Source organism: Melanotaenia boesemani, chromosome 6, assembly GCF_017639745.1.
Source record: "Melanotaenia boesemani isolate fMelBoe1 chromosome 6, fMelBoe1.pri, whole genome shotgun sequence".
Classification (NCBI taxonomy): Eukaryota; Metazoa; Chordata; class Actinopteri; order Atheriniformes; family Melanotaeniidae; genus Melanotaenia; species Melanotaenia boesemani.
The window spans coordinates 14,987,629-15,002,255 of record NC_055687.1 but is presented as its reverse complement, the minus strand read 5'-3'; the positions used below and the strand labels follow the sequence as shown (position 1 = coordinate 15,002,255).

Here is a 14,627-nt window from a genome sequence, read left to right as displayed (position 1 = left end):
ATTTCACAATCAATGAATATTAGATAATCTAACTATTTATTATATGCACACATTAGTACCCTTTATTCACAATTTTTAAATGCTGCACTTAACTGCTTATTTTTTCATCACAGTGGTTGAGTTTCTGAGATTAATATTGTCTGAACTGTTATTGGGGTTTTCAGAACTGAAAATCCATGCTGAAATGCTTTGCATAGTTAGAAAGAAAATTATATCGACCCAAATACCTTTCATGTTGCTGCTTTTGCTAAAGTGATTTGGTTGGTAGTTTCGTTTTCTGACACACATATGTGGCATCTCATATATCTGTAGTGCACATATGAACCTCACATCACTTCTCCACTTAACATTTTGCATTAATATTCGGAAGTCACGTATAAACAAGGCCATTCCAGAGACAAAAAACAGTTTTAACTCCAGCAGCTGCAACAGACAGTTTGCATTTTATGCGCTCATTTTGTAAAGTGTAAACACTTTCCTGTGGGAATAAACCCTATTTTGACTGATATCACTCTAAATAATAATTTAGAGAGCAGTAGGGCTAAAATTCAGTTCCATTGCAACTAGCAATGAGACACAAAACTGCAGAACTTGAATAAAACATTTAACATTTTCTTGTCTGCATTGAAACTGATTGTGTAAATAATTCTACTCTTAATACAGTCCTTTTTTTCCCTTTTAATAAAAGATGTAAACGTCCACAGGTTATTAAAAGCATTGTTTCACAGCAGCCGCAGTGACAAGGCTGCCTGCATTGCAGATGTGGCTGCAATCATTTATAGTCCAGTTTTTATTTGTTATTTTTCTGTGTCTGCTGACAGCAGAACTGCTACCAGAAGGAAGCAGTGCTGAGGCCTGAAAACAACCAGGTCATCAATCTCACCACACGGTACACCTGGTCAGGATGCGTGGTAAGGACACACTCAAATATATATACACATTGCTACATGTATGCACACAGTTTCACTGAGAATTATAATCCACTGTTTTGATGCTGTTTTGTTATTTAAACTGAGTTCTGATTATGCTGTGTGGCAATATTATGCAGCAACAGACATGTATTATAAATTAATCTCACTGTTCCCTTTTATCACCACACAGCTGCACATATTTTCACCTTTCTTATTGCATGTTTTTCTTTAATGCATAAATTGCACAGAATATGTTAAATAGGAAAGCAATAAGCAGAGACACAGACAGAGTAAGTGCAAATGGCCTGTAATGTGTTTCATAACATTCTGCTGATTTACATTTCCACTGCTGATGATTCACCCCCATCGATCAGAAAGGTTTCAAGAGATCCTTCCTCGCTATAACATCTTGTTTTAAACTCATTTTTTTTCTTTAATAAGCAATACAACTTGTTTATCATATTAGGAGGTGTGATTGCCTTGCGTTTCTTGCTGTTGTGTTGTTAGTAGATCCTGTTGCCACATTTCAAGCTATATTGGGGTGTGAAATATGCTCGTATCTTGATATCTCTGCTCCCACTCTAGTGTGACAACTCAGCGTGTCTCTGAGGTAAAATGTGCTGCTTGTTTGGAATAACAACATCCTCTGTGCACCACCCCCTCCATGCATTTCTTCTCCCTCAGGTGGAGGGCGATGGCAACGAGGAGGTTCTGAGCTGCGTGGGTGGTCGCAGTTTCCGCTCAGTAAGGGAGAGATGGTGGTACATCGCTCTCAGCAAGTGTGGGGTAAGCACTGACTTCTGACCCCTCCGACACTACTGCCTTTTCCTCCTAAACAAGTTTACTGTCAAGTGGTTGACATGGAAACGCATTGTCTGGTGAGAGCCTGCATGTAAAGCTGCCACTGTGTTCAGTTTTGCTTTCCTCTATTCAGAGGTGCAGACGTCAGTATTGGCCCCTATGGTCTTGTCGATCAATAAATCTCAGTGCAGATATTTTAAGGATAACAATTTAATGGTAGGGCTGTATTTGTTTGGCTATTGTATTTATAAAATGACATTATTTTTAATTATTTGAACAACAAACTCAAAAAGATTTCAGATGCAAGCAACAGAAATGGATATTATAATAGGAAAGTTCAGGCAAAAATACACCCAGCATACCCCGAGGAAAGCCTGGATAATTTAAGCCTACTTTTAGTGTAGCATCTATGAATTTTTAAATCCTTGTGAACGTAAGTGTTGCTCCAGTATGTGATTTCACATCAGATTATTTTGCAGTAGGCTATATTTTAAATGGTAGTTATGAGAAAAATGTTACTTGAAGTTATCTAATTGTCAACTTGATAGATGATTTTAAGTAGTCTTCTAACAGACTACCAGGACTGATCTCCAAATACAGCATTTATTAAAATTAGGGCTGTCAAACAATTAAAATTTTTAGATTATTCACAGTTTACAAATTGATTAATCATGATTAATTAATGAATGGTGTTTAATCATGATTAATCACCATTCACGACTATGCCTGAAATATACCTGCTTTTACTATATTGTTTTAACAGAAAGATACTTACAAATATTTAATGTTAACTGACCTTTATTTTAGTGGTCACTTTAGTTGCAATAATCTGTTCAACATTATATAAAATCAATACCTTAAAAGAAAAAAAAAGTCATTTGTGCCCCCCTTTTCCTGGTCAGTGCCTCTGCCTAGCCCCCCATCAAAACTTTTCTAGCCCCTCCCCCTGCAAAGTATAAATCTTTTCTACCACCTGTAAGCAACTTTGTTAGAGAAGCGTCCTACTCTGATTTGTGTCTCAGAGCTTCTCACATTCATGTCCCCTAAATGATCAGACCTGTGTCTCCAACATCTCCACAGCTCCAGTGATTTAGAGCAGACGTCTCCTTGTTTATAGCTTTTTCACTAATAAACCTCATTGTTACTGAAAAGTTATAGGAAACAAAGTCTAACTGAAATAGGCATTGACATGTGTCAGATTGACATGAGACTGATAAATGTTGCCTACTTTATCCAAAGTAAAATCCAAAAACAATACTTATGGGTAAATATGTGTCAGTGTGAACCGTGAGCTGCAAGTTTCCTCCTTCTCAGCTACAAATAAACAACAACAAACAAACAAATGCAACAGAAAAGCCGATCAGCTGATCACTGACAGCCATCATGATTTACAAAGGAAGAGGAGGGGCAGAGGAGGAGGCTGCACTGGGCAGACACAAACGACCAGAACTATAACGTTTTTGCACCACCATTTGTAAAGTTTTTTTTTTTTTTTTTAATGCACAAGTGCGGGTGTTGACCCCTCTCACCAGGAAAAGTGTGGGTTTTAAAACAGCCTCATTCCCCTCTGGTGTGACACCCTCAAATCCATCCATAAAGCCAACCAGCTCATTTTGTTCCATCTTACCTTTAGACACATCCTTGTCTCACCGTCATAAATGACGGATGCTGCGCATGATGTTAAAAAAATTTAACGCAATAATTACATAAATTAGTTACAGCCGTTAACTTGCTATTTTTAACAGCCTTAATTAAAATACATCTCATCTTTCTGCACCTAAAATAAGCTCACCATTGTTTCATATAGATATATCCTTGATCATGGTGTTTACTGAAAATGGAAATACATAATATATATAATATACATATATATACAGTTTACATATTATAAATAATGTAACTATAATGTAGTTTTGCACAATTCTGCCTTTTGCTTTGTTTTCTATCAAGGTGATCCCATTTTGTTTCAACAATGTTGAGGTCCAAGCTCTTGAGATTCATCAGTCCACAAGACCTGTTACCACTGATTGTGAATATCACAATGACATCACGTTTACCTACTGTAAATAGTTTTCTAGGCCTACAACTTTTGTTCTTCACTTGTCCAGTCTCCTAGTGTACATTTCAACAGCACACCAAACAGATAAGCTAAGATTTCAGCTTATGTTGGTTAAAAACAAACAAACAAACAAACAAATGTTTTTAATGATGCTACTAAAGAAATGACTGCTGTGTGTGGACATAACACTGGTTCATCCCTTTAGTTAGAAGCCTTTTTTTATGCTTGAATTATTTATAAATCAGTATTAAGTGACTTGGGTTTTGTGCCAGGGGAGTAAATAAACAACATGGTGGTTACGATGCATTTTTTTTTAGTTTGCATGTGGATGGGGTGCCTTTGTGTACAAATCATAGGCCTGGATATTAATAGCCGAGTGACGATAGATGCTCCTTTGCCAAGGGCTTCAGTCAAGGGTAAATCCTTGGAGTTAGGGTGTGTGTGGTTGTTTTGCTCTGCCTTTGTGTGGAGTCTTTTTGTGTTATGAAAGTGGATGACAGAGCAAATAAGTTTAAATTCTGCTCAATGTATATCACACTCTTTCTGCTCATCTGTAAACTGGTATGATCTGGATTCTGTGTGATTGTGTGTGAACACTAATGCCCTTGATTTAAAAAAAAAAAAAAAATTGCTGGGTTGTTTACGACTGGCTGAAGTAGAATATGATTAGAATGGATGCTTCCCGTGGCGTGTGGTTAAGTGTCATGCCAGCGTCTGAAAGACACGCTGCCTAATGCTGTTGGACTTGAGTATAAAAGCTTGTCTCCACTCCTGTGGACATATGCATGCTGTGTCCCGCAGCCAATTTCCACCCCTCGTCGCTCACTGCTTGTCGTCTTGCTTCCGTTTCACTTTCGCACTTCTTCATCTTTCCTCCCACTGTCGCTCACAATCTTTGGCAATGTCCTGCTCTCTTTCAACACTCTGTCACCAAGCTGTGACGCGCTCCATGTCATTTCATGTCTATCTACCTCTGTGTCTCCTGCTCCTCTCTGTCAGGCTGTTGTTAATTGTGTTTTTCCTCTCCATCTCCCCATCTTATTGGTCACATTTCTTTTCCTCTCTCACTCACTTAATGCATTTTCCCTGGCACCCTCGCTTCTATCTGCTACAGCACATTTTCCTCTTTGTTCTTGTTTCTCTCATCCAGCTCTTCTTTAATCTGCTTTTGCTCTGTCTGTACCTGTGCTGAGGTGGGTCTAAATCCGTATCTGCTCCAACTTAAAGTCTTTAACACCCGAGGATGTCTGTGTGCTCTCAGTTCATGAAAAAAAAGGATGAAATAGTAAAATGGAAAGCTGATTTAGAATATTTTCAGTGAAATTGACTTAATAAATAAGACCCCAAAACTGCTAATAATTATTATATCATCGTAGAATAATGCAGTCATTACAGGTTAGGAGAAAATTGTCAGGATAACCAAATTTAGCCAATTAGGTTTGTTTCCTCCTCTGTTTATGAAAAAGAATATATAAATGAAAAGACAGAATTTCACCTTTTTGAAGTGTACGCTTGCAAAACTGTTTTGATTACAGTGTTAACAACTAATTAAACACTTGGAAAAAAAAGCATACAGTAAAGCTTGGGTTTGGCTTTTGCTTTTATCCTTAACAACTATTGTCAGACTATTTAACCTCATGAACTTCTTCACAAAAAACTTAAAAAGGCTGTAATCAATTCCCACCTTATTATTCTGAGCAGAGCTCTTAATGACACCAATCAACCTCAGTAGGAACCTAAAAAGTGCTGAAATTAGAGCAGCTATTAATGGATACAGGCTAAAAACAACAACAAAACTACTAGCCAGAAAGAGCTGAGTATTTAGTTCTGGTCTCTAACACAAATACTGCAGGCTGTTTCTCTCGCAACACTGAGTATTCAACCTCAGTCCCATAGGGGGTGCCAGTTTGAACTTGAAACACTGCACTTCTGGAAGGTGATAAATAAAAAATAATAACACAACGTTATGAGCCATCTGGGAGATATATTCAACTATATACACAAGTAAATAAACCAACTTGAGGATTTGTTGATGGTGTTGCTAAGCATGAGCACACGGAGCAATGCTTACATGTAGGATTCTTGTGAGAGTGTATTATCTATTCATCTGAAGAGCTGGTGATTAACTTTTTCTGTTATTTTCTTGTTTAATTGGTCACTTTGAAAAGTGCAAAGTAATGACATGAAAGTTGTTATGTTTTGAAAATAATACAAATGTTTCACCATATTAAATGAAAACATCAGTGATCATACCTACAATATTGAAATAATTTGCTTAGGTCAGACTTGAATATTTTAGGTCTACAGTACATGTGGATGGTCTTCCTATATCAATCTGCTTTTATTTTAGTTTGGGTTTGGTTAAGGGGAATAATTACTGATTACAGCTCATAATTGCTTACAACTGTCTTAACAATAAAGGAAATGACTGAATCTGTAGACAACAAGCTTCCCTGTGCTGCTATTTTTAATGACTTGTCTAAAGCTTTTGATACCGTGGATCATGCATTGCTGAAAAAAAGTCTGTTTTGGGACTTGAATAATACTGTTTGCTCCTATTGAATGGGGTTGATCCTGGCACGACTCGAATTCATTATACTTCCTTCACCTTGATCAAAATGCTTGGCACCTCACTTGATCTGGCTCTCAGCCAACTGCAGCCACCTTTCAGTACAGTTGAACGCAATTAACCCATCAGCAAACTAAAGTCATGATGTTCTTAAATGGAAAATATAGCTCTATCTATATTCTATCTATTACCATTTTTCACAGCTCTGTTACTGAGTCTGTAGATATTTGTATCAATACAAATAACTTGTTTTAGATGGTTCTTTATCTTTTACACATATTCAACAAAAAAAAGAACAAAATCAGCTTTTTATTTCAGAAGCAAGTCTAGTTCAAAGATGAAGTGAGGCTTATAGCTGCTGCTTTTATGTCAGTGCTGAATAATGGTGAAGTTGTGTACAAGCCAGCTTCCTTACAATGTTTACATGCGTTAAATACAGCCTGTCATAGAGCTCTGAGGTTTATAACAAGTTCTAAATGTCTGGCACCAGCTTCACTGACTCAGTCACTGGTATGTTTTTACTTATTAGGATATTATTGTTCTGCCTCCTCCTTATTTACAAACATATATATATATACACATTTAAAAAGTTTGAACATTTGAGTCAGGTATTTTTTTTTTTCTGTAGTCTGTTCCCAGTTCAAAAACTGAACGGGGGGGCTGGGCCTCTCTGTGTGGAGTTTACATGTTCTCCCCATGTATGCCAGCATACTCTGTGTGTGGTACTCTGGCTCCCTGCATGCATGTTAGGTTAACTGATTACTCTAAATTTGACCAGGAATAAGTGTGACTGTGAGTGGTGTTGAATATGATCAAAACATACAGCTACATAATCATTATATGGATAATGTATATATTTTGGGGGCGGCATGGCTCAGTGGGTAGAGTGGTCATCCTGCAGCCCAAGGGTTGGCAGTTTGATCCCCAGCCGGAGAGCTCATGTCGAAGTGTCCCTGAGCAAGACACCGAACCCCTAATTGCTCCTGATGGGTCGTGGTTGAGCGCCTTGCATGGCAGCTTCCATCAGTGTGTGAATGTGTGTGTGAATGAATAATGGATACACAATGTAAAGCACTTGGTGCCTTGATAAAGCACTATATCTAAATCTAATCCATTAATGAATATATTTTCGGAATTTAAAGAAAGGATATTTATCATGCAGTTTTGTTACTTGTTAGGGAATTCTTGTTTCGACTGTAACTTAATGTGAACTTTATATTACTGTTTTGTGTTGTCTGTATATCGGCAGTTGAAACTGGGCTGATACAATATTATTATTATTATTATTATTATTATTATTATTATTAATAATAATAGAATGTATAACATTATGTTTTCATCACGCACAAAAACATGGTGTTTGCAGAACTGTTTGAGCTTGTTGACACAGTCACCAGCCTTCACAAAGCCCTGACCTTAAACAGTTTCAGGGTGAGTTGGAGCACCAACAGCGAGTTGAGCTTTATCACCTGACATCACTAACACTTTCCTGATGGGTGGTTCCCTACTGCCAGGTTCCCAAATCCTGTGGAAAGCCTTCTTAGAAGGATGACTGTAATAACAACATATTAAGCGACACTGGACTGCACAGATATTGGAAGAGTTGTGTGATGTCTTTCATGATCTTTGAAGAAACATTTTCATGCGCACAAAAAAAAAAAAAAAAAATTAAAAAGATGATATTTTGGGAACTTGGTTTCCTGATCAAGTACCATTTAAGAAAAATGTGTTCAGAAGTCAGATTTCCTCCCTGTTAAATGTATGGTGTCTCTAGATTGTGATGACCCACCAGCTTGGTTTTCTTCTGGCCATGTTGTCCTGAGCAAATCGATTGCCCTCCCATGCACATATACTGGGAAAGGCACAGTGGTCTTGTTAAATGGCCAGGCTGAGTTATAACTGTAGCTCAAATCATCTGTGCATGTAACTGCAGTCACTGTAGTGTTTGGCTCTCAAATTCACATGTGTTAAATAATTTTTCATCATATCAAAAGTGAAAAAAGGCAGCTTACCCAGTAAACACTATCTTTACTGTTCTTATCTTTAATAAAACATTAGAAAAAAGACTTTTGTTTTAGTTCTTTGCTTGAGGTGAGTGAGCTGCTGTTGATAGGAATTTGCCATTTATGGAAAAGAACAAAGCACACCTGGAAGCATCCCCCCGCCCCCCACATACTCTGTGCACAAACAGCTGAAGACTGAAAATTTGCATTTCAAGGTTAAACTTTCCACATTTGAGCTAGATTGAATGCAGAATCGCTGCACTGGAAACTTGAACATTTCTAAGTGAAAGCTTGAATTAAAATTAAAGTTTGGCATTTCAAAGCATGATGATGGATTCAATATCAAATGTTTTCATTTTGGTTAAGTTGTTGTGGAGCTAAAAGTCATGATATCATAGCTCTTGCTGTTTGTGAACACCTAAATTCCCAATTCTCAGAAAATGATCTTTTTAGATGCAATTATAGGCAATGCAGAGAAACACAGTGTGAGACTGTGCAGATGTTTAAGTGAGAACATCTTCAGTGTGTGGATATATCACGACAGTGAATCAGATGCCCTTTAGAGCTGAACTCATCCTGTGACTCTCCGTCCCACCGAGGCAATCCCTGCTGTGAATTCCACCTCATCCTTTATCATTCCATCTCCAGTGTATCCATCTCTCCTCTTTGCATTTGCTTCTTTTTCCTTCATTCATCCCATCTCTACACCTGTATTTTAAACCTTCTCTATATCTATTAGTCTCTTTATCTCTGTCTGCTTGCTCTTTGTGTCTGTATTGATTTTGTGGCAGTACGTGCTGCATGCTTCTCACACTTTTTGATAGAGGGAGTGAGATGGAGTCTCAGGCTGCCGAATGAAATCAAAGTCTTTTTTTTTTTTCCCCTCCCTCTCTCTGTTCCCTCGGTCCACTGCAACAAGCGCAAACTCCATCGGCTTTGAAATTGCGTGTGTGAAATGAGCTCTCTGTGCACTGATTGTTAACCCATCTCCGTGCCCTTTCTCTTGTTTGCTCTTCATTCCTCTTTTTCTCACCTCAGAAGTTCAGTCCAGTTTGATGCTTTTTGTTTGTGTGACTGCTAAAAATGAACATTATTTCAGCAGTAGTTTACTACAGGGGCTGATTGATTTCTTCCAAACTCCTTCAGTGTTTTTCAGATCTTCTCTTTTTTTTTCCTCAACATATTAATGTAGAACTACTAAATCAGATCAACACAGATAATAAGCCTTACTAATAGTGGTTTTCACACAATGAATAATTATGGGGGTGGGGGATAGCATACAAACATATAAGCCAGTGGAAACTGCTGTGATGGATCTGATCTGTCCTTCCTGTTAATCTGGGTCGTATTCACATGGGGAGCACAGCAGGCAGAGCTTAGATTCCCTCTTTCTTTTCTTCTCTACTTTCTTCCACTCACCTGGGGGACCCAGAGGTGCTTCCAGTCCAGCTGGGAGACTTACTGACTACATAATACAATTACACTCAGCAGATATATCAACAGTCTGTTCCTCTCCAAGGAAGATGTGGATGTTTTCACCCTCTTGTAACAGAAACTGTTGGAAGACAGCTGGGTTTTTGTTGTTTTAAGTCTTATTTTTGTAGCCCCAACGCAAGTAAATAAAACACAGTTGTGTAAGAGAAAGTCAGAAGCTGCAGTTTAACCATTTTCATCACATGGCAGTTTGATGTGAAGAATGGACATCAGTGCAAAATTTCAGTGTGCTCAGATAAACAAAATGTTCTCATGGTCAGCGAACTAAGATATATTTCTATATGATTTTGCAGTTTTCTGATAAATGGGGCTGTTTGTAAACGCAGGAATTACAGTGACATGATGTGCTGACACTGGGATACAGGACAAGAGGAAATTTACTAATTTGGGAATGACCAGAAACCTCTCTATGAGAATGTTTTATGGGCATGAATAAAACATTATATTTTCAAAATCAGCCTGTCGAAGTAATGATCACATGAATGCCAAGATCAAAAGACCTTGGTAGAGAGTCCAAGGTGTTTCTGCTGCCTTCAAGCTCCAGATTCCAACCCGGTCAGTCATCCACGGGATGTGCTGGAAAAAGTCCAGTCCGTGGAGGCTGCGTCTGCTGCCAAAACAATAGTTGCCAACACCCCTTTGCATGAAACCGCAGAACTCTCGCAGAGTTCGACCGAACAAATGGAACATACCCAATAATCAGCAGATTGTCTTAATGTTGAGGTTGATCAATGTAAACAATCAATGTTGTCATGCCTTAATGAGACGATCAATGTTATTCATTTCATACATCAGTGGTTTTAATGCTGTTTCTAATACTGAGATGCTGTTATATCTGATTTAATCTGGAACAAACTGCTTCAAGTAATGTTCTTTTAATTTCAGAGTACTTTAGCTGCCTGTGTGATCCAGTGCACCAAGGTTTCTACAGTTTAACTGTAAAGTGTTGCTTTTAAGTCCAGATCATAATTCTTCTCTTCCAATAGGCCCCATAAATATCAATTTTCAGTATCATAGAGAACAAGCAAAGTGTCCTGAGAATGTTTAAACATAAATCTAAAAGTCATTACCTCTCACTGCCAGTTCAACCTCAAGAAATGTCCACTACAGCATAAAGCATTAATCATATTTTGTACAGATTACAAAGCCAGCAGCAGTGCTGGAGAGGGCTTGTTTAATCAAGCCTGCCCCCTTCTTCTGGTCTTCTCTCTTTTAGGGCGACGGCTTGCAGCTGGAGTATGAGATGAAGCTGACCAATGGCCAGTCTTTCTGGACACAGCATTTCTCTGCAGATGAGTTTGGTAAGAGTGATTAAACAGAAAGAGAGATTATGGAAGGAATCGGTGATGGCACGAGCCAACACCACTTAGCACGGCCAATAAAGCACACTGCACTGAACAAATTGCAATAATGAAGGGATGGCTGAATGAATTAATGATGATGGATGAACTGAGCGGGAGGATGAAAAGAAGAAGATGCCCATGAATCTTCTAAATGAATTATTCCTACATCTCTGACGCCCCCCTCTCTCTTTCATACACTCTGCTTCTACTTTAACTGCCTCTCCCTGTTCCTGAACTAATCCAATACCCTCATTAACCACCCACCCTGAATCTTATTGACTCCCATATTTCCACCTCTTCCTCATCTATTATTTTAATCCCATTTTCCACTTCCTCTTGTCCTCTTCTTCCTCCATCTGTTTTTCATAGGAATTCTGGAGACAGACATCACGTTCCTGGTCATCTTCTCCTTGGTGTTCCTCCTGTCCTGCTACTTTGCCTGTAAGTACTACCTTTTCTACTTAGCTGAAACTATTCTGACTTTCAAAGCTTCCAGCAATCATTAAATGGACTTTTTCTCAGCTCTAGTATAAAATCTGCATGTTTTCTTGATGAGTTAAGAGTAAGTTTCCATGTTTCTTAAGATAAGTAAAGGTGAAGCATACACCTATTTTCTCCTGAGGCTTGGGGTATGTCGGAACAGAGCACATGCAACACAAGGAGCAGGAATGAGAAGATGGTGAGAGTAGGGCTAAATCTTCATGTAAAGATGACTGGTTGAGTTGAGAAATAAGCTGCAGATTTAAGGTTACTGAAGCGAGTTTGTTACAAGGAGATAGAAGCTGAAATATGCCCAAAGCAACTTAGAACAGTACTTCCAAAGGTGCAATTCCAGGCTGCCTTCATTTAAACTTTTTCTTCTGTGGTCATATATCTTACTTTGTCTAAACTAATGTGGGGGTTGAGTCACTTAAATTCGACCTAAATTACACTTAACTCTACATTAGGAGTTCTCTAACTGGAAATGAAGGTCTGCATCTGGTCAGAGATCACTTGAATGAAGATGTGTGTTTGATCAGTACAGATCAAGACTAGCTTTTTATATCTCAGTACCCAATAGCAACAAAAAATGAGACACCTTAAAGGGACCTTGTGTAAGAATTACTTCCATCTAACAGAATCGTGAATCGCATTCTTACATATAGTGCATTCTAGCTCCTCACTTTCTCAAACACGTAGCGCAACAACGGTACCCACCGTGTCTCAAAGAGCCTCGACAACGCCGATGAAAGCATATCATCTGATAGTTCATGGACTGTTCACGCAGGTGAAAAGGTTTGCGATTTAAATATTGCAAACTGCATCCCATCAGACTATCAGATATCGTTCCTCCGTGTTTAGAAGTAAGAACTTAGTGAATTTAAGCATCTTTTTTAAAATCTTTCTCCTTCTTGAGTTTCTTCTACCTGGGGAAGGCTAGCCCGATGTTGAGCCTCCTTTTTTGTACTATCTGGTCACGCTGCCTTTTAATTACCCTTTTCTGCTTTCTTGGCGATGGTGGAAACGGCTTTTGTGCAGCTGCTGCTGCATATGCATGGTCCGGCATTTTTGTGAATAACAATTTAACAAGTTTTCCAGCTTTTGGGGTAGTAAACCGCTCTCATTTATCTTCTCTTCCCGCGTCTCACGTTGGTGCTATTTGTCTCTTGCCGGCAGCCATAGTTTCAAGCAGACTATCATGGCTTCTCTACCCACTTACCCATCATATGTATGAACAAATCTAAAATTCTTTGCTGTGTCAGATCATTAGTGGAGGTCATAATACACCAATGATAAAACATATATACATGCAGACATCGATTTTGGCAAGTAAACAACAGACAATGTTACACACTGTCCCTTTAAAGTAGATAAAGTCTAGTTGTAGTCATTCTTTTTTTTCTTCTTTTTTATTATCTATTGGATGATCTCAGAACTGTGACACTGTCTATAAGTTATAGAGCATTTTGAACTGGAGGACCTACTAGAACAGCTTTGTGCTTTATTGTTAAAAAGAAAAAATAGAGCTGAAGCCCCTCCTGTTACTGACTTTTTTTTGTCATGGTCATTGCCATTTTAGATTTTATTGTGTCCTTGTTTTTTGTATGTCTTTACGTTATTATTAGTTTGGATGTAGATGTGGAGTATGCAGCTTATAATTTTTGACACCAAATGTTACTGTATACTTGGCCTTTAAGTCAATAAGAAGATACTGAGTTACTCAGTATTGTGATAAATTTGCATGATATCATGTTATAAGGGTATGTTTATGTGTGTTGTAATTTGGTCTTTTTGTGACATTTGATGTTGGTTTTTTTAATCATGCAACATCATTCCATTCCTACTTGTATCATGTTATAAAAATGCTACTAAAATTACTTACGTGACATTGTTCTGCCATCAGCCTTCAAATGAATTGAATGATCAGATTTTAAAGGAATTCCCTGTAATCAACTAAAAACTAAATAAGACAACAAATCACAGGGAAGTGCTGGAAAAAAACGGGGAAATCCCTGTACTCTCCAAGTACAGTAAATGTCATTGAACAATGTTTTCAATATTTATAAAAGGTTTTAAGACACTGAATTCAGTTAAAGATTGTTTGGGATCTCTTGCCTGGCCAGGTCTGTGGTTGTACAAGGCAACTATATGAGTGGGTGTTAATGACTCTTCTTCCCCCTATACATTGTCCCCCGCAGGCCGTTGCTGCCTGCTGAAGTATTTTGGAAGTAAAATAGCCTGCTTAAATATGCATAAAGAAGATTTTCTTTCAATTTGGGTGGAGAGAACCGGGAAAATGTATTAGCTTAATCTAGAGATGGGCATTACAAGATGGATGCATACTAATGATCACTCTTCCCATATATCTGGCCCATTCTCTTGCTCTTGTTTCCCACTCTGTCCCTCTCTCACTCTCCTTCGCCATCTGTTAGCATATCGCCATTCTTTTTATCCGTGCCCTCCACAACACACATACACAGAAATACACACCTCTATCACCTCACTCTTGTTTGTTTTTCTCCCTCCAGACAATCTGAAGGGAAGACAGCTTCTTCACACAACCTACAAAATGTTTATGACGGCAGCAGGTGTGGAAGGTAAGAGCTTCCATCCTAAACAGACACACTCTCAGGATGACAATGAGCCTCTCGCGCTGCTGCAGCATCTTATACCTTGATCCTCACTTGAAGAGTGGAGATATTATCACACTTATTAGCCTCTGAATAGGAACTATTGCAAACAGACGTGCTTCACTATAGTGTTCAGTGAAGCATGCTGTTACTGATGAACCCCCCCTCTACTCTTCTCGTCTTTCCTCTAACCCCTTATCACGCTTTCTTCTTTCTCGCTTGCTTGTCCCCTCTCCAAATCCCCTCTCGATTCTCTAGCCTCCCCTGAATTCTCTTTTACCCTCTCCTCCTATCTCGCTCAAACCTCCTTTTATCAGTTCCTCTACTTTACTCCCCC

General features: G+C 38.5%; 1 protein-coding gene across 1 annotated transcript in view; it reads left to right on the top strand.

Moving 5' to 3' along the window:
- Nucleotides 1-14,627, top strand: part of tmem145 (transmembrane protein 145) — a 46,934-nt gene that overhangs the window by 19,129 nt on the left and 13,178 nt on the right. Inside the window, exons 4-8 of the mRNA XM_041988720.1 lie at nt 825-911; nt 1,596-1,697; nt 11,054-11,138; nt 11,550-11,621; nt 14,189-14,257. Of these exons, the coding sequence (XP_041844654.1) occupies nt 825-911; nt 1,596-1,697; nt 11,054-11,138; nt 11,550-11,621; nt 14,189-14,257 (415 nt within the window). The remainder of the gene's footprint in view (nt 1-824; nt 912-1,595; nt 1,698-11,053; nt 11,139-11,549; nt 11,622-14,188; nt 14,258-14,627) is intronic.